General features: G+C 37.7%; 3 protein-coding genes across 3 annotated transcripts in view; all 3 read left to right on the top strand.

The window, feature by feature from the left end:
• The window catches only part of LOC140243692 (uncharacterized), an 82,075-nt gene that overhangs the window by 13,561 nt on the left and 43,296 nt on the right, over window positions 1–25,218 (top strand). The window lies entirely within an intron of this gene.
• Window positions 213–2,123, top strand: LOC140244096 (uncharacterized). Its single transcript, XM_072323743.1, has 4 exons — window positions 213–393; window positions 853–1,094; window positions 1,554–1,695; window positions 2,050–2,123. Exons 1-4 carry the CDS (start codon window positions 213–215, stop codon window positions 2,121–2,123), a joined length of 639 nt encoding a protein of 212 aa, XP_072179844.1.
• LOC140243949 (uncharacterized) lies at window positions 4,696–25,141 on the top strand. Its single transcript, XM_072323619.1, has 40 exons — window positions 4,696–4,891; window positions 5,192–5,602; window positions 6,013–6,201; window positions 6,547–6,570; window positions 6,781–6,945; window positions 7,246–7,656; window positions 8,071–8,259; window positions 8,606–8,629; window positions 8,840–9,004; window positions 9,305–9,715; window positions 10,133–10,321; window positions 10,668–10,691; window positions 10,902–11,066; window positions 11,367–11,777; window positions 12,194–12,382; window positions 12,729–12,752; window positions 12,963–13,127; window positions 13,428–13,838; window positions 14,253–14,441; window positions 14,788–14,811; window positions 15,022–15,186; window positions 15,487–15,897; window positions 16,312–16,500; window positions 16,847–16,870; window positions 17,081–17,245; window positions 17,546–17,956; window positions 18,374–18,562; window positions 18,909–18,932; window positions 19,143–19,307; window positions 19,608–20,018; window positions 20,437–20,625; window positions 20,972–20,995; window positions 21,206–21,370; window positions 21,671–22,081; window positions 22,498–22,686; window positions 23,033–23,056; window positions 23,267–23,431; window positions 23,732–24,142; window positions 24,554–24,742; window positions 25,089–25,141. The coding sequence occupies exons 1-40, from the start codon at window positions 4,696–4,698 to the stop codon at window positions 25,139–25,141; spliced, it is 7,950 nt and encodes a 2,649-aa protein (XP_072179720.1).

Genomic DNA, 25,218 nt, shown 5'->3' with positions numbered 1-25,218 from the left:
AACAGAATTGGTAGGTTATTGATTTGGTAAAATTATGTCTATACATTTTCACTCATTTCGTTCGCACTTTATAGTGCACTCAGCTTCCAGCAAAAAAAAAAATAATAATAATAATAATAATAATAATAAAAATATCACCCTACATATTCGTCATTGTGAGTTTTTTACCTTGGATTTCCGATGTACTTTTGTTTGATAAATCAGCAACCGGCATGGAAACAACAGTAGTTACAACCGTTGTAACTACAACTGTACCTACCACCACGTCGAAACCCACAACAGTCACTGAAGCTACCACCACAGCTGTTACCACAACAACTCCAATGGGTACTACTAAGACGGAGGAGACCACAAGTCTTACAACTACTATCCCTGCTCAGACTACAGCGATGGGTAACGCCTTGTTCTGTTTTTTTTTTTCTCTCTATCTCTTTCAAATGAGCTTTCTTTATAAATTAATCTCGTAAGTTAACACTTCCCTGCTATCCCAATTTAAAAAGTGGAATTTAGTCGAGAATAAATGTTCTAAATTGACTACTGGTGGCATTTTAAGACTTAGGAGATTGTCATCGCCACAATACAATACATTGTTATATATCCCCCCCCCCCAAAAAAAAAAAAACATCTGCACCAACATCTAAATTGGTAGTAGTGGATACAACTGCTACTCAGTCGACCATCACATATACCACTTCAGCAACTGAACAACCAACAACAGCACCAGATAATTTCCATTCCATTCTAATATGATTCATGTCCCATTAGTATAAACATCAACGGTAGTGGAATGCTATGGTATGGCCAAAATATTTCACCCAATAACTGAGACGAACGATTGACCATTCTTTTCAGAATGCTACGAGCCACAACAGCCATTGCAAGAAGTCACTACCTTGACATACGAAGCCAGTTTCAGTCAGCCTACTACTATCAGAGGAATCAAACTACCTGCCAGCAGCTTCCCTACAATGACTACAGTAGTATTCAGGATCAAGCGCGCCGAAGGAGATAAATGGATTATTGTTCCTGCACAGAGCACAGAATCAGGATCTGGTGACTTCTCCGGTTCAGGATCGGGAGAGTCAGATAGTCAGGTAAATCCTAAATAGACAAGTATTCCCTTGTTCTACACAGAACATACTTTACCTCTTCTTGTAATAATACGTTATAAAAGGAAAATATACGGTATTTCGCCTGTATCTTCTATTAACCCTTTATGTCCTTTGAGTGTTGATTTGCACGTACAACCCTAAAGCACTGTATACGATATCCAACGACCATGAATGATAGAGAAAAGCTTAACAATATCATCTATTTTCAGTGTACCAGTCCTAGCTGTCAAATCTCTACTGATCATCTTCTCTGATTCATCGTACTAAAACTTGTTATCTTGCTTGGAAAAACATTATTATGTCACCCCTTTATTGCAGTCGTATTTCAAACATATTTGATTTTCCAGATTTGCATTTGCATTTTCTGAACATTGTTTGGTCCAGACATCAAATTGGAAAGTTGTACTAATGCATTGATTAATTTCTTTGTATTCTTCATAGGGCGAAGTGACGTTTTCTTTGAGTGACTCTGCTCCAACGAATATCTGGCTTCCATCCGAATTGGGGCCTGTGCGAGCTATCGAAGCAACCTTTGGAGATGCACTTAATCTGGGAAATGAAATCGAGGTCTACGGCTGTCAGGGTAGGTGCACTTTAAGCGACTTATTCAAAAACAACACTCTTATCTGGACAAGGTCTTGTGAGTTCAAGGAAAAATTCTCGTTCACGATTAAAATTCAAGCAGTTCTATCTAACGTGTCTGTCGTAATCCTTAAAAGTTCTAGTTACGCAGAAAAGGAATATACTATGATTTATTTCTAATAATTTGATTCTTTATCCATGTATAGATTATAAGACACACTGCATTCACTCCGTGCGCTATGAACGGTATAATAAGTGAACTTAGAGCATTTTCAGTTGTTAGCTATGGCCAGATCAATTTCATTAAAAAGGTTCCTATGAATTTATTTTCCACTTTGTTTGTATATCATCGCAGGACCCACTCTGGCTCCAACCACGAGAGGTACCTCTCCCCCAGGTAATACATTCCATTTTCTTAAAAAATATTAGGTTTTCTCGGTTTGGTCAAATACCATGAAACATCAAATAAGTAAAAAAAAAAAAAAAAAAAATAGTATTTCTTTTATAGCTCACGACCACAGCAAAGCGCCAGACGCTGCAATCTCATTTTTTTCCTCGCTCAACATCTAAAGCGATGACACTGTTTTCTTTTTTCAAAATAAACTTGAAATCATCATCGAAGTCTAGAAAACAAGGAAAATTGTCTTTTAAGATGTATTTCATACTTCAACTCTTTCTAATACAACTGTATTCGATCCAGAAGTAGAATGTTCTCATTTCTTTCTTTCTCTCAACATTTACAGAAACGACAACTCTGGGTCAGTCAGATAGGTCTAAGTCTCCATTGTATTTCTAACTTTTTTGAATTAACATGTAGTAAAAAAAGAAAATCAGATATCACTGAATGATAATTGCTTTAAGATTAAACTGGTTTCGACTATTCTTCGTTATAAGTCTTCTCTTTAAAAACAAAAGTCTCTCAACTGTCAAAAACACTGAGTGAAAGATACATGTGTGTCGTTTTCTCCTTTTTTACAGAAGTTACAACAAGGACGCGAACGCGAGCGACAACGACAACTGCTCCAGGAACCGAGCAAACAACAGCAGTAGTAGAGGAAACTACTGCCACTCCTGAAGCAACAACTACAACTCAGACAACTGTTACATCGACCACAACAGCACGACAGGAATCTACAACGCCAGGTAAATTCTCACTTCCATTTTGCCAAGACTCGTGTCCGAAGACGTCAAACCTGAATTATGTCATGTAAAACTAGAAGGCGGTCACTCAACTCTTTCATGTTAGCATAACCTCTTCCTTCATCTACATTCTGCTTTATGGTATCCAGCAACCCATTTTGCTTAACTAAACGAATGACTAAAATGCATATGTTAATATCTCTCTCAATGACTTTAACGTGTTACTATTCACTTAACAATATTGTACCCTACAAATTCGTCGTCACGCCCGTCTACACCCAAGACATTTCTTTTATCTACCAGCTGCTTGCAGAAAACCACTGGATGGCGTGGATCTTGATACTAAATTGGAAGTTTTACTTGACAACAATAAAACCAACCTTTGGAGCGAACCTACTTCAGAGAGGACAGTGAAGGTCACTGTCAAATCAGTCGATGACACCTCAGACCTGACGATTATGATATCAGCTGTCAGCATAAGCACAACCAATGGTTCACCTCCCGATAGCGTTACAATTGGTGTCCTCTCGTCCAGCGATGGGGAGGTTGAACGCAACTTTACAGCTGAACCCGGAGACGATCAGACTTCAGGAATGTACGAGCTTGAACCCTTGACTGGTTTAAATGAAGTTTATTTCGAAATCACCCTTCCTGACGACTACAACGTGGCAGATTCGGAATTGACGGTGACATTCAGAGGGTGTATTGAAACGGGTAATTTCATTTCTTTCTTCGCTGAAGAAGTCCTCATTCATCTCTTTTGTTCTTGTATGTTATCTATTCATTTCTCCAACTAAATTTACCACTAGCTGCTGATATATTGCAACAGGATATCAACTTTGGAATTTTGTGTGATCACAAAAAGATACTTGGCAGGTTATTGATTTGGTAAAGTTATGTCTATACATTTTTCACTCATTTCTCTTGCACTTTACAGTGCTCTCAACTTCCACCAAAAAAAAAATAAATAAAAAGAATCACGCTACACATTCTGCATTGTTAATTATTGTCAATATTGGCTGTATTGCTTTTATGAAATCAATGAATTGAATTTAAATTGTAATAGAACTGTGAGCTTTTCATCTTGGATTTCCGATGTACTTTTGTTTTATACATCAGCAACGGGCATGGAAACAACAGTAGTTACAACCGTTACAACTACAACTGTACCTACCACCACGTCGAAACCCACGACATTTACTGAAGCTACCACCACAGCTGTTACCACAACAACTCCAGTGGGTACTACTAAGACGGAGGAGACCACAAGTCTTACTACTACTACTCCTGCTCAGACTACAGCAATGGGTAAAGCCTTCTTCTTTTTTATTTTTCCTCTACGATTCAATGAGTTTTCTTAAGAAATTCATCATGTAAAGTCATCCTATCCTCCCTATCCCAATCCCATTGTATTAATGAGAAAACCTTATTTTTTATTATCATCAAAAACGAAGACATTGTTTTTCAGTTTACATCTGGAATTTCCGAACATCAAGAAACTATAAACAATGGAGCATTATCTAAGTCATGGAAAGCACTATATACGTAATTTGTCTTTTATGACCATATTTGATATTTCAACTCTGTCTCATACGACTGTATTCGATCCAAAAGTAGAATGTTCTCATTTCTTTCTTTCTCTCAACATTTACAGAAACGACAACTCTGGGTCAGTCAGGTAGGTCTAAGTCTCCATTGTATTTCTAACTTTTTTAAATTAACATGTAGTAAAAAAAGAAAATCAGATATCACTAAATGATAATTGCTTTAAGATCAAACTGGTTTCGACTATTCTTCGCTGTAAGTCTTCTCTTTAAAAACAAAAGTCTCTCAACTGTCAAAAACACTGAGTGAAAGATACATGTGTGTCGTTTTCTCCTTTTTTACAGAAGTTACAACAACAAGGACGCGAACGCGAGCGACAACGACTACTGCTCCAGGAACCGAGCAAACAACAGCAGTAGTAGAGGAAACTACTTCCACTCCTGAAGCAACAACTACAACTCAGACAACTGTTACATCGACCACAACAGCACGACAGGAATCTACAACGCCAGGTAAATTCTCACTTCCATTTTGCCAAGACTCGTGTCCGAAGACGTAAAACCTGAATTATGTCATGTAAAACTAGAAGGCGGTCACTCAACTCTTTCATGTTAGCATAACCTCTTCCTTCATCTACATTCTGCTTTATGGTATCCAGCAACCCAGTTTGCTTAACTAAAAGAATGACTAAAATGCATATGTTAATATCTCTCTCAATGACTTTAACGTGTTACTGTTCACTTAACAATTTTGTACCCTACAAATTCGTCGTCACGCCCGTCTACACCCAAGACATTTCTTTTATTTACCAGCTGCTTGCAGAAAACCACTGGATGGCGTGGATCTTGATACTAAATTGGAAGTTTTACTTGACAACAATAAAACCAACCTTTGGAGTGAACCTACTTCAGAGAGGACAGTGAAGGTCACTGTCAAATCAGTCGATGACACCTCAGACCTGACGATTAAGATATCAGCTGTCAGCATAAGCACAACCAATGGTTCACCTCCCGATAGCGTTACAATTGGTGTCCTCTCGTCCAGCGATGGGGAGGTTGAACGCAACTTTACAGCTGAACCCAGAGACGATCAGACTTCAGGAATGTACGAGCTTGAACCCTTGACTGGTTTGAATGAAGTTTATTTCGAAATCACCCTTCCTGACGACTACAACGTGGCAGATTCGGAATTGACGGTGACATTCAGAGGGTGTATTGAAACGGGTAATTTCATTTCTTTCTTCGCTGAAGAAGTCCTCATTCATCTCTTTTGTTCTTGTATGTTATCTATTCATTTCTCCAACTAAATTTAACCACTAGCTGCTGATATATTGCAACAGGATATCAACTTTGGAATTTTGTGTGATCACAAAAAGATACTTGGCAGGTTATTGATTTGGTAAAGTTATGTCTATACATTTTTCACTCATTTCTCTTGCGCTTTACAGTGCTCTCAACTTCCAGCAAAAAAAAAATAAATAAATAAAAAGAATCACGCTACAAATTATGCATTGTTAATTATTGTCAATATTGGCTGTATTGCTTTTATGAAATCAATGAATTGAATTTAAATTGTAATAGAACTGTGAGCTTTTCATCTTGGATTTCCGATGTACTTTTGTTTTATACATCAGCAACGGGCATGGAAACAACAGTAGTTACAACCGTTACAACTACAACTGTACCTACCACCACGTTGAAACCCACGACATTTACTGAAGCTACCACCACAGCTGTTACCACAACAACTCCAATGGGTACTACTAAGACGGAGGAGACCACAAGTCTTACTACTACTACTCCTGCTCAGACTACAGCAATGGGTAAAGCCTTCTTCTTTTTTATTTTTCCTCTACGATTCAATGAGTTTTCTTAAGAAATTCATCATGTAAAGTCATCCTATCCTCGATATACCAATCCCATTGTATTAATGAGAAAACCTTATTTTTATCATCATCAAAAACGAAGACACTGTTTTTCAGTTTACATCTGGAATTTCCGAACATCAAGAAACTATAAACAATGGAGCATTATCTAAGTCATGGAAAGCACTATATACGTAATTTGTCTTTTATGACCATATTTGATATTTCAACTCTGTCTAATACGACTGTATTCGATCCAAAAGTAGAATGTTCTCATTTCTTTCTTTCTCTCAACATTTACAGAAACGACAACTCTGGGTCAGTCAGGTAGGTCTAAGTCTCCATTGTATTTCTAACTTTTTTGAATTAATATGTAGTAAAAAAAGAAAATCAGATATCACTAAATGATAATTGCTTTAAGATCAAACTGGTTTCGACTATTCTTCGCTATAAGTCTTCTCTTTAACAACAAAAGTCTCTCAACGTCAAAAACACTGAGTGAAAGATACATGTGTGTCGTTTTCTCCTTTTTCACAGAAGTTACAACAAGGACGCGAACGCGAGCGACAACGACTACTGCTCCAGGAACCGAGCAAACAACAGCAGTAGTAGAGGAAACTACTGCCACTCCTGAAGCAACAACTACAACTCAGACAACTGTTACATCAACCACAACAGCACGACAGGAATCTACAACGCCAGGTAAATTCTCACTTCCATTTTGCCAAGACTCGTGTCCGAAGACGTAAAACCTGAATTATGTCATGTAAAACTAGAAGGCGGTCACTCAACTCTTTCATGTTAGCATAACCTCTTCCTTCATCTACATTCTGCTTTATGGTATCAAGCAACCCAGTTTGCTTAACTAAACGAATGACTAAAATGCATATGTTAATATCTCTCTCAATGACTTTAACGTGTTACTGTTCACTTAACAATACTGTACCCTACAAATTCGTCGTCACGCCCGTCTACACCCAAGACATTTCTTTTATTTACCAGCTGCTTGCAGAAAACCACTGGATGGCGTGGATCTTGATACTAAATTGGAAGTTTTGATTGACAACAATAAAACCAACCTTTGGAGTGAACCTACTTCAGAGAGGACAGTGAAGGTCACTGTCAAATCAGTCGATGACACCTCAGACCTGACGATTAAGATATCAGCTGTCAGCATAAGCACAACCAATGGTTCACCTCCCGATAGCGTTACAATTGGTGTCCTCTCGTCCAGCGATGGGGAGGTTGAACGCAACTTTACAGCTGAACCCAGAGACGATCAGACTTCAGGAATGTACGAGCTTGAACCCTTGACTGGTTTGAATGAAGTTTATTTCGAAATCACCCTTCCTGACGACTACAACGTGGCAGATTCGGAATTGACGGTGACATTCAGAGGGTGTATTGAAACGGGTAATTTCATTTCTTTCTTCGCTGAAGAAGTCCTCATTCATCTCTTTTGTTCTTGTATGTTATCTATTCATTTCTCCAACTAAATTTAACCACTAGCTGCTGATATATTGCAACAGGATATCAACTTTGGAATTTTGTGTGATCACAAAAAGATACTTGGCAGGTTATTGATTTGGTAAAGTTATGTCTATACATTTTTCACTCATTTCTCTTGCGCTTTACAGTGCTCTCAACTTCCAGCAAAAAAAAAAATAATAAATAAATAAAAAGAATCACGCTACACATTCTGCATTGTTAATTATTGTCAATATTGGCTGTATTGCTTTTATGAAATCAATGAATTGAATTTAAATTGTAATAGAACTGTGAGCGTTTCATCTTGGATTTCCGATGTACTTTTGTTTTATACATCAGCAACGGGCATGGAAACAACAGTAGTTACAACCGTTACAACTACAACTGTACCTACCACCACGTCGAAACCCACGACATTTACTGAAGCTACCACCACAGCTGTTACCACAACAACTCCAATGGGTACTACTAAGATGGAGGAGACCACAAGTCTTACTACTACTACTCCAGCTCAGACTACAGCAATGGGTAAAGCCTTCTTCTTTTTTATTTTTCCTCTACGATTCAATGAGTTTTCTTAAGAAATTCATCATGTAAAGTCGTCCTATCCTCCCTATCCCAATCCCATTGTATTAATGAGAAAACCTTATTTTTTATCATCATCAAAAACGAAGACACTGTTTTTCAGTTTACATCTGGAATTTCCGAACATCAAGAAACTATAAACAATGGAGCATTATCTAAGTCATGGAAAGCACTATATACGTAATTTGTCTTTTATGACCATATTTGATATTTTAACTCTGTCTAATACGACTGTATTCGATCCAAAAGTAGAATGTTCTCATTTCTTTCTTTCTCTCAACATTTACAGAAACGACAACTCTGGGTCAGTCAGGTAGGTCTAAGTCTCCATTGTATTTCTAACTTTTTTGAATTAATATGTAGTAAAAAAAGAAAATCAGATATCACTAAATGATAATTGCTTTAAGATCAAACTGGTTTCGACTATTCTTCGCTATAAGTCTTCTCTTTAAAAACAAAAGTCTCTCAACGTCAAAAACACTGAGTGAAAGATACATGTGTGACGTTTTCTCCTTTTTCACAGAAGTTACAACAAGGACGCGAACGCGAGCGACAACGACTACTGCTCCAGGAACCGAGCAAACAACAGCAGTAGTAGAGGAAACTACTGCCACTCCTGAAGCAACAACTACAACTCAGACAACTGTTACATCGACCACAACAGCACGACAGGAATCTACAACGCCAGGTAAATTCTCACTTCCATTTTGCCAAGACTCGTGTCCGAAGACGTAAAACCTGAATTATGTCATGTAAAACTAGAAGGCGGTCACTCAACTCTTTCATGTTAGCATAACCTCTTCCTTCATCTACATTCTGCTTTATGGTATCCAGCAACCCAGTTTGCTTAACTAAACGAATGACTAAAATGCATATGTTAATATCTCTCTCAATGACTTTAACATGTTACTGTTCACTTAACAATACTGTACCCTACAAATTCGTCGTCACGCCCGTCTACACCCAAGACATTTCTTTTATTTACCAGCTGCTTGCAGAAAACCACTGGATGGCGTGGATCTTGATACTAAATTGGAAGTTTTGATTGACAACAATAAAACCAACCTTTGGAGTGAACCTACTTCAGAGAGGACAGTGAAGGTCACTGTCAAATCAGTCGATGACACCTCAGACCTGACGATTAAGATATCAGCTGTCAGCATAAGCACAACCAATGGTTCACCTCCCGATAGCGTTACAATTGGTGTCCTCTCGTCCAGCGATGGGGAGGTTGAACGCAACTTTACAGCTGAACCCAGAGACGATCAGACTTCAGGAATGTACGAGCTTGAACCCTTGACTGGTTTGAATGAAGTTTATTTCGAAATCACCCTTCCTGACGACTACAACGTGGCAGATTCGGAATTGACGGTGACATTCAGAGGGTGTATTGAAACGGGTAATTTCATTTCTTTCTTCGCTGAAGAAGTCCTCATTCATCTCTTTTGTTCTTGTATGTTATCTATTCATTTCTCCAACTAAATTTAACCACTAGCTGCTGATATATTGCAACAGGATATCAACTTTGGAATTTTGTGTGATCACAAAAAGATACTTTGCAGGTTATTGATTTGGTAAAGTTATGTCTATACATTTTTCACTCATTTCTCTTGCGCTTTACAGTGCTCTCAACTTCCAGCAAAAAAAAAAATAATAATAAATAAATAAAAAGAATCACGCTACACATTCTGCATTGTTAATTATTGTCAATATTGGCTGTATTGCTTTTATGAAATCAATGAATTGAATTTAAATTGTAATAGAACTGTGAGCGTTTCATCTTGGATTTCCGATGTACTTTTGTTTTATACATCAGCAACGGGCATGGAAACAACAGTAGTTACAACCGTTACAACTACAACTGTACCTACCACCACGTCGAAACCCACGACATTTACTGAAGCTACCACCACAGCTGTTACCACAACAACTCCAATGGGTACTACTAAGATGGAGGAGACCACAAGTCTTACTACTACTACTCCAGCTCAGACTACAGCAATGGGTAAAGCCTTCTTCTTTTTTATTTTTCCTCTACGATTCAATGAGTTTTCTTAAGAAATTCATCATGTAAAGTCGTCCTATCCTCCCTATCCCAATCCCATTGTATTAATGAGAAAACCTTATTTTTTATCATCATCAAAAACGAAGACACTGTTTTTCAGTTTACATCTGGAATTTCCGAACATCAAGAAACAATAAACAATGGAGCATTATCTAAGTCATGGAAAGCACTATATACGTAATTTGTCTTTTATGACCATATTTGATATTTTAACTCTGTCTAATACGACTGTATTCGATCCAAAAGTAGAATGTTCTCATTTCTTTCTTTCTCTCAACATTTACAGAAACGACAACTCTGGGTCAGTCAGGTAGGTCTAAGTCTCCATTGTATTTCTAACTTTTTTGAATTAATATGTAGTAAAAAAAGAAAATCAGATATCACTAAATGATAATTGCTTTAAGATCAAACTGGTTTCGACTATTCTTCGCTATAAGTCTTCTCTTTAAAAACAAAAGTCTCTCAACGTCAAAAACACTGAGTGAAAGATACATGTGTGACGTTTTCTCCTTTTTCACAGAAGTTACAACAAGGACGCGAACGCGAGCGACAACGACTACTGCTCCAGGAACCGAGCAAACAACAGCAGTAGTAGAGGAAACTACTGCCACTCCTGAAGCAACAACTACAACTCAGACAACTGTTACATCGACCACAACAGCACGACAGGAATCTACAACGCCAGGTAAATTCTCACTTCCATTTTGCCAAGACTCGTGTCCGAAGACGTAAAACCTGAATTATGTCATGTAAAACTAGAAGGCGGTCACTCAACTCTTTCATGTTAGCATAACCTCTTCCTTCATCTACATTCTGCTTTATGGTATCCAGCAACCCAGTTTGCTTAACTAAACGAATGACTAAAATGCATATGTTAATATCTCTCTCAATGACTTTAACATGTTACTGTTCACTTAACAATACTGTACCCTACAAATTCGTCGTCACGCCCGTCTACACCCAAGACATTTCTTTTATTTACCAGCTGCTTGCAGAAAACCACTGGATGGCGTGGATCTTGATACTAAATTGGAAGTTTTGATTGACAACAATAAAACCAACCTTTGGAGTGAACCTACTTCAGAGAGGACAGTGAAGGTCACTGTCAAATCAGTCGATGACACCTCAGACCTGACGATTAAGATATCAGCTGTCAGCATAAGCACAACCAATGGTTCACCTCCCGATAGCGTTACAATTGGTGTCCTCTCGTCCAGCGATGGGGAGGTTGAACGCAACTTTACAGCTGAACCCAGAGACGATCAGACTTCAGGAATGTACGAGCTTGAACCCTTGACTGGTTTGAATGAAGTTTATTTCGAAATCACCCTTCCTGACGACTACAACGTGGCAGATTCGGAATTGACGGTGACATTCAGAGGGTGTATTGAAACGGGTAATTTCATTTCTTTCTTCGCTGAAGAAGTCCTCATTCATCTCTTTTGTTCTTGTATGTTATCTATTCATTTCTCCAACTAAATTTAACCACTAGCTGCTGATATATTGCAACAGGATATCAACTTTGGAATTTTGTGTGATCACAAAAAGATACTTGGCAGGTTATTGATTTGGTAAAGTTATGTCTATACATTTTTCACTCATTTCTCTTGCGCTTTACAGTGCTCTCAACTTCCAGCAAAAAAAAAATAATAATAAATAAATAAAAAGAATCACGCTACACATTCTGCATTGTTAATTATTGTCAATATTGGCTGTATTGCTTTTATGAAATCAATGAATTGAATTTAAATTGTAATAGAACTGTGAGCGTTTCATCTTGGATTTCCGATGTACTTTTGTTTTATACATCAGCAACGGGCATGGAAACAACAGTAGTTACAACCGTTACAACTACAACTGTACCTACCACCACGTCGAAACCCACGACATTTACTGAAGCTACCACCACAGCTGTTACCACAACAACTCCAATGGGTACTACTAAGATGGAGGAGACCACAAGTCTTACTACTACTACTCCAGCTCAGACTACAGCAATGGGTAAAGCCTTCTTCTTTTTTATTTTTCCTCTACGATTCAATGAGTTTTCTTAAGAAATTCATCATGTAAAGTCATCCTATCCTCCCTATCCCAATCCCATTGTATTAATGAGAAAACCTTATTTTTTATCATCATCAAAAACGAAGACACTGTTTTTCAGTTTACATCTGGAATTTCCGAACATCAAGAAACTATAAACAATGGAGCATTATCTAAGTCATGGAAAGCACTATATACGTAATTTGTCTTTTATGACCATATTTGATATTTTAACTCTGTCTAATACGACTGTATTCGATCCAAAAGTAGAATGTTCTCATTTCTTTCTTTCTCTCAACATTTACAGAAACGACAACTCTGGGTCAGTCAGGTAGGTCTAAGTCTCCATTGTATTTCTAACTTTTTTGAATTAATATGTAGTAAAAAAAGAAAATCAGATATCACTAAATGATAATTGCTTTAAGATCAAACTGGTTTCGACTATTCTTCGCTATAAGTCTTCTCTTTAAAAACAAAAGTCTCTCAACGTCAAAAACACTGAGTGAAAGATACATGTGTGACGTTTTCTCCTTTTTCACAGAAGTTACAACAAGGACGCGAACGCGAGCGACAACGACTACTGCTCCAGGAACCGAGCAAACAACAGCAGTAGTAGAGGAAACTACTGCCACTCCTGAAGCAACAACTACAACTCAGACAACTGTTACATCGACCACAACAGCACGACAGGAATCTACAACGCCAGGTAAATTCTCACTTCCATTTTGCCAAGACTCGTGTCCGAAGACGTAAAACCTGAATTATGTCATGTAAAACTAGAAGGCGGTCACTCAACTCTTTCATGTTAGCATAACCTCTTCCTTCATCTACATTCTGCTTTATGGTATCCAGCAACCCAGTTTGCTTAACTAAACGAATGACTAAAATGCATATGTTAATATCTCTCTCAATGACTTTAACATGTTACTGTTCACTTAACAATACTGTACCCTACAAATTCGTCGTCACGCCCGTCTACACCCAAGACATTTCTTTTATTTACCAGCTGCTTGCAGAAAACCACTGGATGGCGTGGATCTTGATACTAAATTGGAAGTTTTGATTGACAACAATAAAACCAACCTTTGGAGTGAACCTACTTCAGAGAGGACAGTGAAGGTCACTGTCAAATCAGTCGATGACACCTCAGACCTGACGATTAAGATATCAGCTGTCAGCATAAGCACAACCAATGGTTCACCTCCCGATAGCGTTACAATTGGTGTCCTCTCGTCCAGCGATGGGGAGGTTGAACGCAACTTTACAGCTGAACCCAGAGACGATCAGACTTCAGGAATGTACGAGCTTGAACCCTTGACTGGTTTGAATGAAGTTTATTTCGAAATCACCCTTCCTGACGACTACAACGTGGCAGATTCGGAATTGACGGTGACATTCAGAGGGTGTATTGAAACGGGTAATTTCATTTCTTTCTTCGCTGAAGAAGTCCTCATTCATCTCTTTTGTTCTTGTATGTTATCTATTCATTTCTCCAACTAAATTTAACCACTAGCTGCTGATATATTGCAACAGGATATCAACTTTGGAATTTTGTGTGATCACAAAAAGATACTTGGCAGGTTATTGATTTGGTAAAGTTATGTCTATACATTTTTCACTCATTTCTCTTGCGCTTTACAGTGCTCTCAACTTCCAGCAAAAAAAAAAAAAATAAATAAATAAAAAGAATCACGCTACACATTCTGCATTGTTAATTATTGTCAATATTGGCTGTATTGCTTTTATGAAATCAATGAATTGAATTTAAATTGTAATAGAACTGTGAGCGTTTCATCTTGGATTTCCGATGTACTTTTGTTTTATACATCAGCAACGGGCATGGAAACAACAGTAGTTACAACCGTTACAACTACAACTGTACCTACCACCACGTCGAAACCCACGACATTTACTGAAGCTACCACCACAGCTGTTACCACAACAACTCCAATGGGTACTACTAAGATGGAGGAGACCACAAGTCTTACTACTACTACTCCAGCTCAGACTACAGCAATGGGTAAAGCCTTCTTCTTTTTTATTTTTCCTCTACGATTCAATGAGTTTTCTTAAGAAATTCATCATGTAAAGTCATCCTATCCTCCCTATCCCAATCCCATTGTATTAATGAGAAAACCTTATTTTTTATCATCATCAAAAACGAAGACACTGTTTTTCAGTTTACATCTGGAATTTCCGAACATCAAGAAACTATAAACAATGGAGCATTATCTAAGTCATGGAAAGCACTATATACGTAATTTGTCTTTTATGACCATATTTGATATTTTAACTCTGTCTAATACGACTGTATTCGATCCAAAAGTAGAATGTTCTCATTTCTTTCTTTCTCTCAACATTTACAGAAACGACAACTCTGGGTCAGTCAGGTAGGTCTAAGTCTCCATTGTATTTCTAACTTTTTTGAATTAATATGTAGTAAAAAAAGAAAATCAGATATCACTAAATGATAATTGCTTTAAGATCAAACTGGTTTCGACTATTCTTCGCTATAAGTCTTCTCTTTAAAAACAAAAGTCTCTCAACGTCAAAAACACTGAGTGAAATATACATGTGTGACGTTTTCTCCTTTTTCACAGAAGTTACAACAAGGACGCGAACGCGAGCGACAACGACTACTGCTCCAGGAACCGAGCAAACAACAGCAGTAGTAGAGGAAACTACTGCCACTCCTGAAGCAACAACTACAACTCAGACAACTGTTACATCGACCACAACAGCACGACAGGAATCTACAACGCCAGGTAAATTCTCACTTCCATTTTGCCAAGACTCGTGTCCGAAGACGTAAAACCTGAATTATGTCATGTAAAACTAGAAGGCGGTCACTCAACTCTTTCATGTTAGCATAACCTCTTCCTTCATCTACATTCTGCTTTATGGTATCCAGCAACCCAGTTTGCTTAACTAAACGAATGACTAAAATGCATATGTTAATATCTCTCTCAATGACTTTAACATGTTACTGTTCACTTAACAATACTGTACCCTACAAATTCGTCGTCACGCCCGTCTACACCCAAGACATTTCTTTTATTTACCAGCTGCTTGCAGAAAACCACTGGATGGCGTGGATCTTGATACTAAATTGGAAGTTTTGATTGACAACAATAAAACCAACCTTTGGAGTGAACCTACTTCAGAGAGGACAGTGAAGGTCACTGTCAAATCAGTCGATGACACCTCAGACCTGACGATTAAGATATCAGCTGTCAGCATAAGCACAACCAATGGTTCACCTCCCGATAGCGTTACAATTGGTGTCCTCTCGTCCAGCGATGGGGAGGTTGAACGCAACTTTACAGCTGAACCCAGAGACGATCAGACTTCAGGAATGTACGAGCTTGAACCCTTGACTGGTTTGAATGAAGTTTATTTCGAAATCACCCTTCCTGACGACTACAACGTGGCAGATTCGGAATTGACGGTGACATTCAGAGGGTGTATTGAAACGGGTAATTTCATTTCTTTCTTCGCTGAAGAAGTCCTCATTCATCTCTTTTGTTCTTGTATGTTATCTATTCATTTCTCCAACTAAATTTAACCACTAGCTGCTGATATATTGCAACAGGATATCAACTTTGGAATTTTGTGTGATCACAAAAAGATACTTGGCAGGTTATTGATTTGGTAAAGTTATGTCTATACATTTTTCACTCATTTCTCTTGCGCTTTACAGTGCTCTCAACTTCCAGCAAAAAAAAAAATAATAAATAAATAAAAAGAATCACGCTACACATTCTGCATTGTTAATTATTGTCAATATTGGCTGTATTGCTTTTATGAAATCAATGAATTGAATTTAAATTGTAATAGAACTGTGAGCGTTTCATCTTGGATTTCCGATGTACTTTTGTTTTATACATCAGCAACGGGCATGGAAACAACAGTAGTTACAACCGTTACAACTACAACTGTACCTACCACCACGTCGAAACCCACGACATTTACTGAAGCTACCACCACAGCTGTTACCACAACAACTCCAATGGGTACTACTAAGATGGAGGAGACCACAAGTCTTACTACTACTACTCCAGCTCAGACTACAGCAATGGGTAAAGCCTTCTTCTTTTTTATTTTTCCTCTACGATTCAATGAGTTTTCTTAAGAAATTCATCATGTAAAGTCATCCTATCCTCCCTATCCCAATCCCATTGTATTAATGAGAAAACCTTATTTTTTATCATCATCAAAAACGAAGACACTGTTTTTCAGTTTACATCTGGAATTTCCGAACATCAAGAAACTATAAACAATGGAGCATTATCTAAGTCATGGAAAGCACTATATACGTAATTTGTCTTTTATGACCATATTTGATATTTTAACTCTGTCTAATACGACTGTATTCGATCCAAAAGTAGAATGTTCTCATTTCTTTCTTTCTCTCAACATTTACAGAAACGACAACTCTGGGTCAGTCAGGTAGGTCTAAGTCTCCATTGTATTTCTAACTTTTTTGAATTAATATGTAGTAAAAAAAGAAAATCAGATATCACTAAATGATAATTGCTTTAAGATCAAACTGGTTTCGACTATTCTTCGCTATAAGTCTTCTCTTTAAAAACAAAAGTCTCTCAACGTCAAAAACACTGAGTGAAATATACATGTGTGACGTTTTCTCCTTTTTCACAGAAGTTACAACAAGGACGCGAACGCGAGCGACAACGACTACTGCTCCAGGAACCGAGCAAACAACAGCAGTAGTAGAGGAAACTACTGCCACTCCTGAAGCAACAACTACAACTCAGACAACTGTTACATCGACCACAACAGCACGACAGGAATCTACAACGCCAGGTAAATTCTCACTTCCATTTTGCCAAGACTCGTGTCCGAAGACGTCAAACCTGAATTATGTCATGTAAAACTAGAAGGCGGTCACTCAACTCTTTCATGTTAGCATAACCTCTTCCTTCATCTACATTCTGCTTTATGGTATCCAGCAACCCAGTTTGCTTAACTAAACGAATGACTAAAATGCATATGTTAATATCTCTCTCAATGACTTTAACATGTTACTGTTCACTTAACAATACTGTACCCTACAAATTCGTCGTCACGCCCGTCTACACCCAAGACATTTCTTTTATTTACCAGCTGCTTGCAGAAAACCACTGGATGGCGTGGATCTTGATACTAAATTGGAAGTTTTGATTGACAACAATAAAACCAACCTTTGGAGTGAACCTACTTCAGAGAGGACAGTGAAGGTCACTGTCAAATCAGTCGATGACACCTCAGACCTGACGATTAAGATATCAGCTGTCAGCATAAGCACAACCAATGGTTCACCTCCCGATAGCGTTACAATTGGTGTCCTCTCGTCCAGCGATGGGGAGGTTGAACGCAACTTTACAGCTGAACCCAGAGACGATCAGACTTCAGGAATGTACGAGCTTGAACCCTTGACTGGTTTGAATGAAGTTTATTTCGAAATCACCCTTCCTGACGACTACAACGTGGCAGATTCGGAATTGACGGTGACATTCAGAGGGTGTATTGAAACGGGTAATTTCATTTCTTTCTTCGCTGAAGAAGTCCTCATTCATCTCTTTTGTTCTTGTATGTTATCTATTCATTTCTCCAACTAAATTTAACCACTAGCTGCTGATATATTGCAACAGGATATCAACTTTGGAATTTTGTGTGATCACAAAAAGATACTTTGCAGGTTATTGATTTGGTAAAGTTATGTCTATACATTTTTCACTCATTTCTCTTGCGATTTACAGTGCTCTCAACTTCCAGCAAAAAAAAAAAAATAAATAAATAAATGAAAAGAATCACGCTACACATTCTGCATTGTTAATTATTGTCAATATTGGCTGTATTGCTTTTATGAAATCAATGAATTGAATTTAAATTGTAATAGAACTGTGAGCGTTTCATCTTGGATTTCCGATGTACTTTTGTTTTATACATCAGCAACGGGCATGGAAACAACAGTAGTTACAACCGTTACAACTACAACTGTACCTACCACCACGTCGAAACCCACGACATTTACTGAAGCTACCACCACAGCTGTTACCACAACAACTCCAATGGGTACTACTAAGATGGAGGAGACCACAAGTCTTACTACTACTACTCCAGCTCAGACTACAGCAATGGGTAAAGCCTTCTTCTTTTTTATTTTTCCTCTACGATTCAATGAGTTTTCTTAAGAAATTCATCATGTAAAGTCATCCTATCCTCCCTATCCCAATCCCATTGTATTAATGAGAAAACCTTATTTTTTATCATCATCAAAAACGAAGACACTGTTTTTCAGTTTACATCTGGAATTTCCGAACATCAAGAAACTATAAACAATGGAGCATTATCTAAGTCATGGAAAGCACTATATACGTAATTTGTCTTTTATGACCATATTTGATATTTTAACTCTGTCTAATACGACTGTATTCGATCCAAAAGTAGAATGTTCTCATTTCTTTCTTTCTCTCAACATTTACAGAAACGACAACTCTGGGTCAGTCAGGTAGGTCTAAGTCTCCATTGTATTTCTAACTTTTTTGAATTAATATGTAGTAAAAAAAGAAAATCAGATATCACTAAATGATAATTGCTTTAAGATCAAACTGGTTTCGACTATTCTTCGCTATAAGTCTTCTCTTTAAAAACAAAAGTCTCTCAACGTCAAAAACACTGAGTGAAATATACATGTGTGACGTTTTCTCCTTTTTCACAGAAGTTACAACAAGGACGCGAACGCGAGCGACAACGACTACTGCTCCAGGAACCGAGCAAACAACAGCAGTAGTAGAGGAAACTACTGCCACTCCTGAAGCAACAACTACAACTCAGACAACTGTTACATCGACCACAACAGCACGACAGGAATCTACAACGCCAGGTAAATTCTCACTTCCATTTTGCCAAGACTCGTGTCCGAAGACGTAAAACCTGAATTATGTCATGTAAAACTAGAAGGCGGTCACTCAACTCTTTCATGTTAGCATAACCTCTTCCTTCATCTACATTCTGCTTTATGGTATCCAGCAACCCAGTTTGCTTAACTAAACGAATGACTAAAATGCATATGTTAATATCTCTCTCAATGACTTTAACATGTTACTGTTCACTTAACAATACTGTACCCTACAAATTCGTCGTCACGCCCGTCTACACCCAAGACATTTCTTTTATTTACCAGCTGCTTGCAGAAAACCACTGGATGGCGTGGATCTTGATACTAAATTGGAAGTTTTGATTGACAACAATAAAACCAACCTTTGGAGTGAACCTACTTCAGAGAGGACAGTGAAGGTCACTGTCAAATCAGTCGATGACACCTCAGACCTGACGATTAAGATATCAGCTGTCAGCATAAGCACAACCAATGGTTCACCTCCCGATAGCGTTACAATTGGTGTCCTCTCGTCCAGCGATGGGGAGGTTGAACGCAACTTTACAGCTGAACCCAGAGACGATCAGACTTCAGGAATGTACGAGCTTGAACCCTTGACTGGTTTGAATGAAGTTTATTTCGAAATCACCCTTCCTGACGACTACAACGTGGCAGATTCGGAATTGACGGTGACATTCAGAGGGTGTATTGAAACGGGTAATTTCATTTCTTTCTTCGCTGAAGAAGTCCTCATTCATCTCTTTTGTTCTTGTATGTTATCTATTCATTTCTCCAACTAAATTTAACCACTAGCTGCTGATATATTGCAACAGGATATCAACTTTGGAATTTTGTGTGATCACAAAAAGATACTTTGCAGGTTATTGATTTGGTAAAGTTATGTCTATACATTTTTCACTCATTTCTCTTGCGATTTACAGTGCTCTCAACTTCCAGCAAAAAAAAAAAAAATAAATAAATAAATGAAAAGAATCACGCTACACATTCTGCATTGTTAATTATTGTCAATATTGGCTGTATTGCTTTTATGAAATCAATGAATTGAATTTAAATTGTAATAGAACTGTGAGCGTTTCATCTTGGATTTCCGATGTACTTTTGTTTTATACATCAGCAACGGGCATGGAAACAACAGTAGTTACAACCGTTACAACTACAACTGTACCTACCACCACGTCGAAACCCACGACATTTACTGAAGCTACCACCACAGCTGTTACCACAACAACTCCAATGGGTACTACTAAGATGGAGGAGACCACAAGTCTTACTACTACTACTCCAGCTCAGACTACAGCAATGGGTAAAGCCTTCTTCTTTTTTATTTTTCCTCTACGATTCAATGAGTTTTCTTAAGAAATTCATCATGTAAAGTCATCCTATCCTCCCTATCCCAATCCCATTGTATTAATGAGAAAACCTTATTTTTTATCATCATCAAAAACGAAGACACTGTTTTTCAGTTTACATCTGGAATTTCCGAACATCAAGAAACTATAAACAATGGAGCATTATCTAAGTCATGGAAAGCACTATATACGTAATTTGTCTTTTATGACCATATTTGATATTTTAACTCTGTCTAATACGACTGTATTCGATCCAAAAGTAGAATGTTCTCATTTCTTTCTTTCTCTCAACATTTACAGAAACGACAACTCTGGGTCAGTCAGGTAGGTCTAAGTCTCCATTGTATTTCTAACTTTTTTGAATTAATATGTAGTAAAAAAAGAAAATCAGATATCACTAAATGATAATTGCTTTAAGATCAAACTGGTTTCGACTATTCTTCGCTATAAGTCTTCTCTTTAAAAACAAAAGTCTCTCAACGTCAAAAACACTGAGTGAAATATACATGTGTGACGTTTTCTCCTTTTTCACAGAAGTTACAACAAGGACGCGAACGCGAGCGACAACGACTACTGCTCCAGGAACCGAGCAAACAACAGCAGTAGTAGAGGAAACTACTGCCACTCCTGAAGCAACAACTACAACTCAGACAACTGTTACATCGACCACAACAGCACGACAGGAATCTACAACGCCAGGTAAATTCTCACTTCCATTTTGCCAAGACTCGTGTCCGAAGACGTAAAACCTGAATTATGTCATGTAAAACTAGAAGGCGGTCACTCAACTCTTTCATGTTAGCATAACCTCTTCCTTCATCTACATTCTGCTTTATGGTATCCAGCAACCCAGTTTGCTTAACTAAACGAATGACTAAAATGCATATGTTAATATCTCTCTCAATGACTTTAACATGTTACTGTTCACTTAACAATACTGTACCCTACAAATTCGTCGTCACGCCCGTCTACACCCAAGACATTTCTTTTATTTACCAGCTGCTTGCAGAAAACCACTGGATGGCGTGGATCTTGATACTAAATTGGAAGTTTTGATTGACAACAATAAAACCAACCTTTGGAGTGAACCTACTTCAGAGAGGACAGTGAAGGTCACTGTCAAATCAGTCGATGACACCTCAGACCTGACGATTAAGATATCAGCTGTCAGCATAAGCACAACCAATGGTTCACCTCCCGATAGCGTTACAATTGGTGTCCTCTCGTCCAGCGATGGGGAGGTTGAACGCAACTTTACAGCTGAACCCAGAGACGATCAGACTTCAGGAATGTACGAGCTTGAACCCTTGACTGGTTTGAATGAAGTTTATTTCGAAATCACCCTTCCTGACGACTACAACGTGGCAGATTCGGAATTGACGGTGACATTCAGAGGGTGTATTGAAACGGGTAATTTCATTTCTTTCTTCGCTGAAGAAGTCCTCATTCATCTCTTTTGTTCTTGTATGTTATCTATTCATTTCTCCAACTAAATTTAACCACTAGCTGCTGATATATTGCAACAGGATATCAACTTTGGAATTTTGTGTGATCACAAAAAGATACTTTGCAGGTTATTGATTTGGTAAAGTTATGTCTATACATTTTTCACTCATTTCTCTTGCGATTTACAGTGCTCTCAACTTCCAGCAAAAAAAAAAAAAAAATAAATAAATAAAAAGAATCACGCTACACATTCTGCATTGTTAATTATTGTCAATATTGGCTGTATTGCTTTTATGAAATCAATGAATTGAATTTAAATTGTAATAGAACTGTGAGCTTTTCATCTTGGATTTCCGATGTACTTTTGTTTTATACATCAGCAACGGGCATGGAAACAACAGTAGTTACAACCGTTACAACTACAACTGTACCTACCACCACGTCGAAACCCACGACATTTACTGAAGCTACCACCACAGCTGTTACCACAACAACTCCAATGGGTACTACTAAGATGGAGGAGACCACAAGTCTTACTACTACTACTCCAGCTCAGACTACAGCAATGGGTAAAGCCTTCTTCTTTTTTATTTTTCCTCTACGATTCAATGAGTTTTCTTAAGAAATTCATCATGTAAAGTCATCCTATCCTCCCTATCCCAATCCCATTGTATTAATGAGAAAACCTTATTTTTTATCATCATCAAAAACGAAGACACTGTTTTTCAGTTTACATCTGGAATTTCCGAACATCAAGAAACTATAAACAATGGAGCATTATCTAAGTCATGGAAAGCACTATATACGTAATTTGTCTTTTATGACCATATTTGATATTTTAACTCTGTCTAATACGACTGTATTCGATCCAAAAGTAGAATGTTCTCATTTCTTTCTTTCTCTCAACATTTACAGAAACGACAACTCTGGGTCAGTCAGGTAGGTCTAAGTCTCCATTGTATTTCTAACTTTTTTGAATTAATATGTAGTAAAAAAAGAAAATCAGATATCACTAAATGATAATTGCTTTAAGATCAAACTGGTTTCGACTATTCTTCGCTATAAGTCTTCTCTTTAAAAACAAAAGTCTCTCAACGTCAAAAACACTGAGTGAAAGATACATGTGTGTCGTTTTCTCCTTTTTCACAGAAGTTACAACAAGGACGCGAACGCGAGCGACAACGACTACTGCTCCAGGAACCGAGCAAACAACAGCAATAGTAGAGGAAACTACTGCCACTCCTGAAGCAACAACTACAACTGAGACAACTGTTACATCGACCACAACAGCACGACAGGAATCTACAACGCCAGGTAAATTCTCATTTCCATTTTACCAAGACTCGTGTCCGAAGACGTAAAACCTGAATTATGTCGTGTAAAACTAGAAGGCGGTCACTCAACTCTTTCATGTTAGCATAACCTCTTCCTTCATCTACATTCTGCTTTATGGTATCCAGCAACCCAGTTTGCTTAACTAAACGAATGACTAAAATGCATATGTTAATATCTCTCTCAATGACTTTAACATGTTACTGTTCACTTAACAATACTGTACCCTACAAATTCGTCGTCACGCCCGTCTACACCCAAGACATTTCTTTTATTTACCAGCTGCTTGCAGAAACCCACTGGATGGCGTGGATCTTGATACTAAATTGGAAGTTTTGATTGACAACAATAAAACCAACCTTTGGAGTGAACCTACTTCAGAGAGGACAGTGAAGGTCACTGTCAAATCAGTCGATGACACCTCAGACCTGACGATTAAGATATCAGCTGTCAGCATAAGCACAACCAATGGTTCACCTCCCGATAGCGTTACAATTGGTGTCCTCTCGTCCAGCGATGGGGAGGTTGAACGCAACTTTATAGCTGAACCCAGAGACGATCAGACTTCAGGAATGTACGAGCTTGAACCCTTGACTGCTTTGAATGAAGTTTATTTCGAAATCACCCTTCCTGACGACTACAACGTGGCAGATTCGGAATTGACGGTGACATTCAGAGGGTGTATTGAAACGGGTAATTTCATTTCTTTCTTCGCTGGAGAAGTCCTCATTCATCTCTTTTGTTCTTGTATGTTATCTATTCATTTCTCCAACTAAATTTAACCACTATCTGCTGATATATTGCAACAGGATATCAACTTTGGAATTTTGTGTGATCACAAAAAGATACTTGGCAGGTTATTGATTTGGTAAAGTTATGTCTATACATTTTTCACTCATTTCTCTTGCGCTTTACAGTGCTCTCAACTTCCAGCAAAAAAAAAAATAAATAAATAAAAAGAATCACGCTACACATTCTGCATTGTTAATTATTGTCAATATTGGCTGTATTGCTTTTATGAAATCAATGAATTGAATTTAAATTGTAATAGAACTGTGAGCTTTTCATCTTGGATTTCCGATGTACTTTTGTTTTATACATCAGCAACGGGCATGGAAACAACAGTAGTTACAACCGTTACAACTACAACTGTACCTACCACCACGTCGAAACCCACGACATTTACTGAAGCTACCACCACAGCTGTTACCACAACAACTCCAATGGGTACTACTAAGATGGAGGAGACCACAAGTCTTACTACTACTACTCCAGCTCAGACTACAGCAATGGGTAAAGCCTTCTTCTTTTTTATTTTTCCTCTACGATTCAATGAGTTTTCTTAAGAAATTCATCATGTAAAGTCATCCTATCCTCCCTATCCCAATCCCATTGTATTAATGAGAAAACCTTATTTTTTATCATCATCAAAAACGAAGACACTGTTTTTCAGTTTACATCTGGAATTTCCGAACATCAAGAAACTATAAACAATGGAGCATTATCTAAGTCATGGAAAGCACTATATACGTAATTTGTCTTTTATGACCATATTTGATATTTTAACTCTGTCTAATACGACTGTATTCGATCCAAAAGTAGAATGTTCTCATTTCTTTCTTTCTCTCAACATTTACAGAAACGACAACTCTGGGTCAGTCAGGTAGGTCTAAGTCTCCATTGTATTTCTAACTTTTTTGAATTAATATGTAGTAAAAAAAGAAAATCAGATATCACTAAATGATAATTGCTTTAAGATCAAACTGGTT

This window comes from Diadema setosum, chromosome 20 (genome assembly GCF_964275005.1).
Source record: "Diadema setosum chromosome 20, eeDiaSeto1, whole genome shotgun sequence".
Classification (NCBI taxonomy): Eukaryota; Metazoa; Echinodermata; class Echinoidea; order Diadematoida; family Diadematidae; genus Diadema; species Diadema setosum.
The sequence above is the reverse complement of the archived record's forward strand: the minus strand, read 5'-3'. Positions and strand labels throughout refer to the sequence as shown.

What these genes read in the sequence shown, in the direction of transcription:
- LOC140243949 (XM_072323619.1), top strand. Translation starts at nt 4,696, where the DNA reads ATGTGTGTCGTTTTCTCCTTTTTTACAGAAGTTACAACAACAAGGACG. An exon ending in GACAACTCTGGGTCAGTCAG is followed by an intron (nt 8,630 to 8,839) that starts GTAGGTCTAAGT and finishes CCTTTTTCACAG; the next exon opens with AAGTTACAACAAGGACGCGA. An exon ending in GACAACTCTGGGTCAGTCAG is followed by an intron (nt 12,753 to 12,962) that starts GTAGGTCTAAGT and finishes CCTTTTTCACAG; the next exon opens with AAGTTACAACAAGGACGCGA.
- LOC140244096 (XM_072323743.1), top strand. Translation starts at nt 213, where the DNA reads ATGGAAACAACAGTAGTTACAACCGTTGTAACTACAACTGTACCTACC. An exon ending in CGGGAGAGTCAGATAGTCAG is followed by an intron (nt 1,095 to 1,553) that starts GTAAATCCTAAA and finishes TATTCTTCATAG; the next exon opens with GGCGAAGTGACGTTTTCTTT. An exon ending in CGAGGTCTACGGCTGTCAGG is followed by an intron (nt 1,696 to 2,049) that starts GTAGGTGCACTT and finishes ATATCATCGCAG; the next exon opens with GACCCACTCTGGCTCCAACC.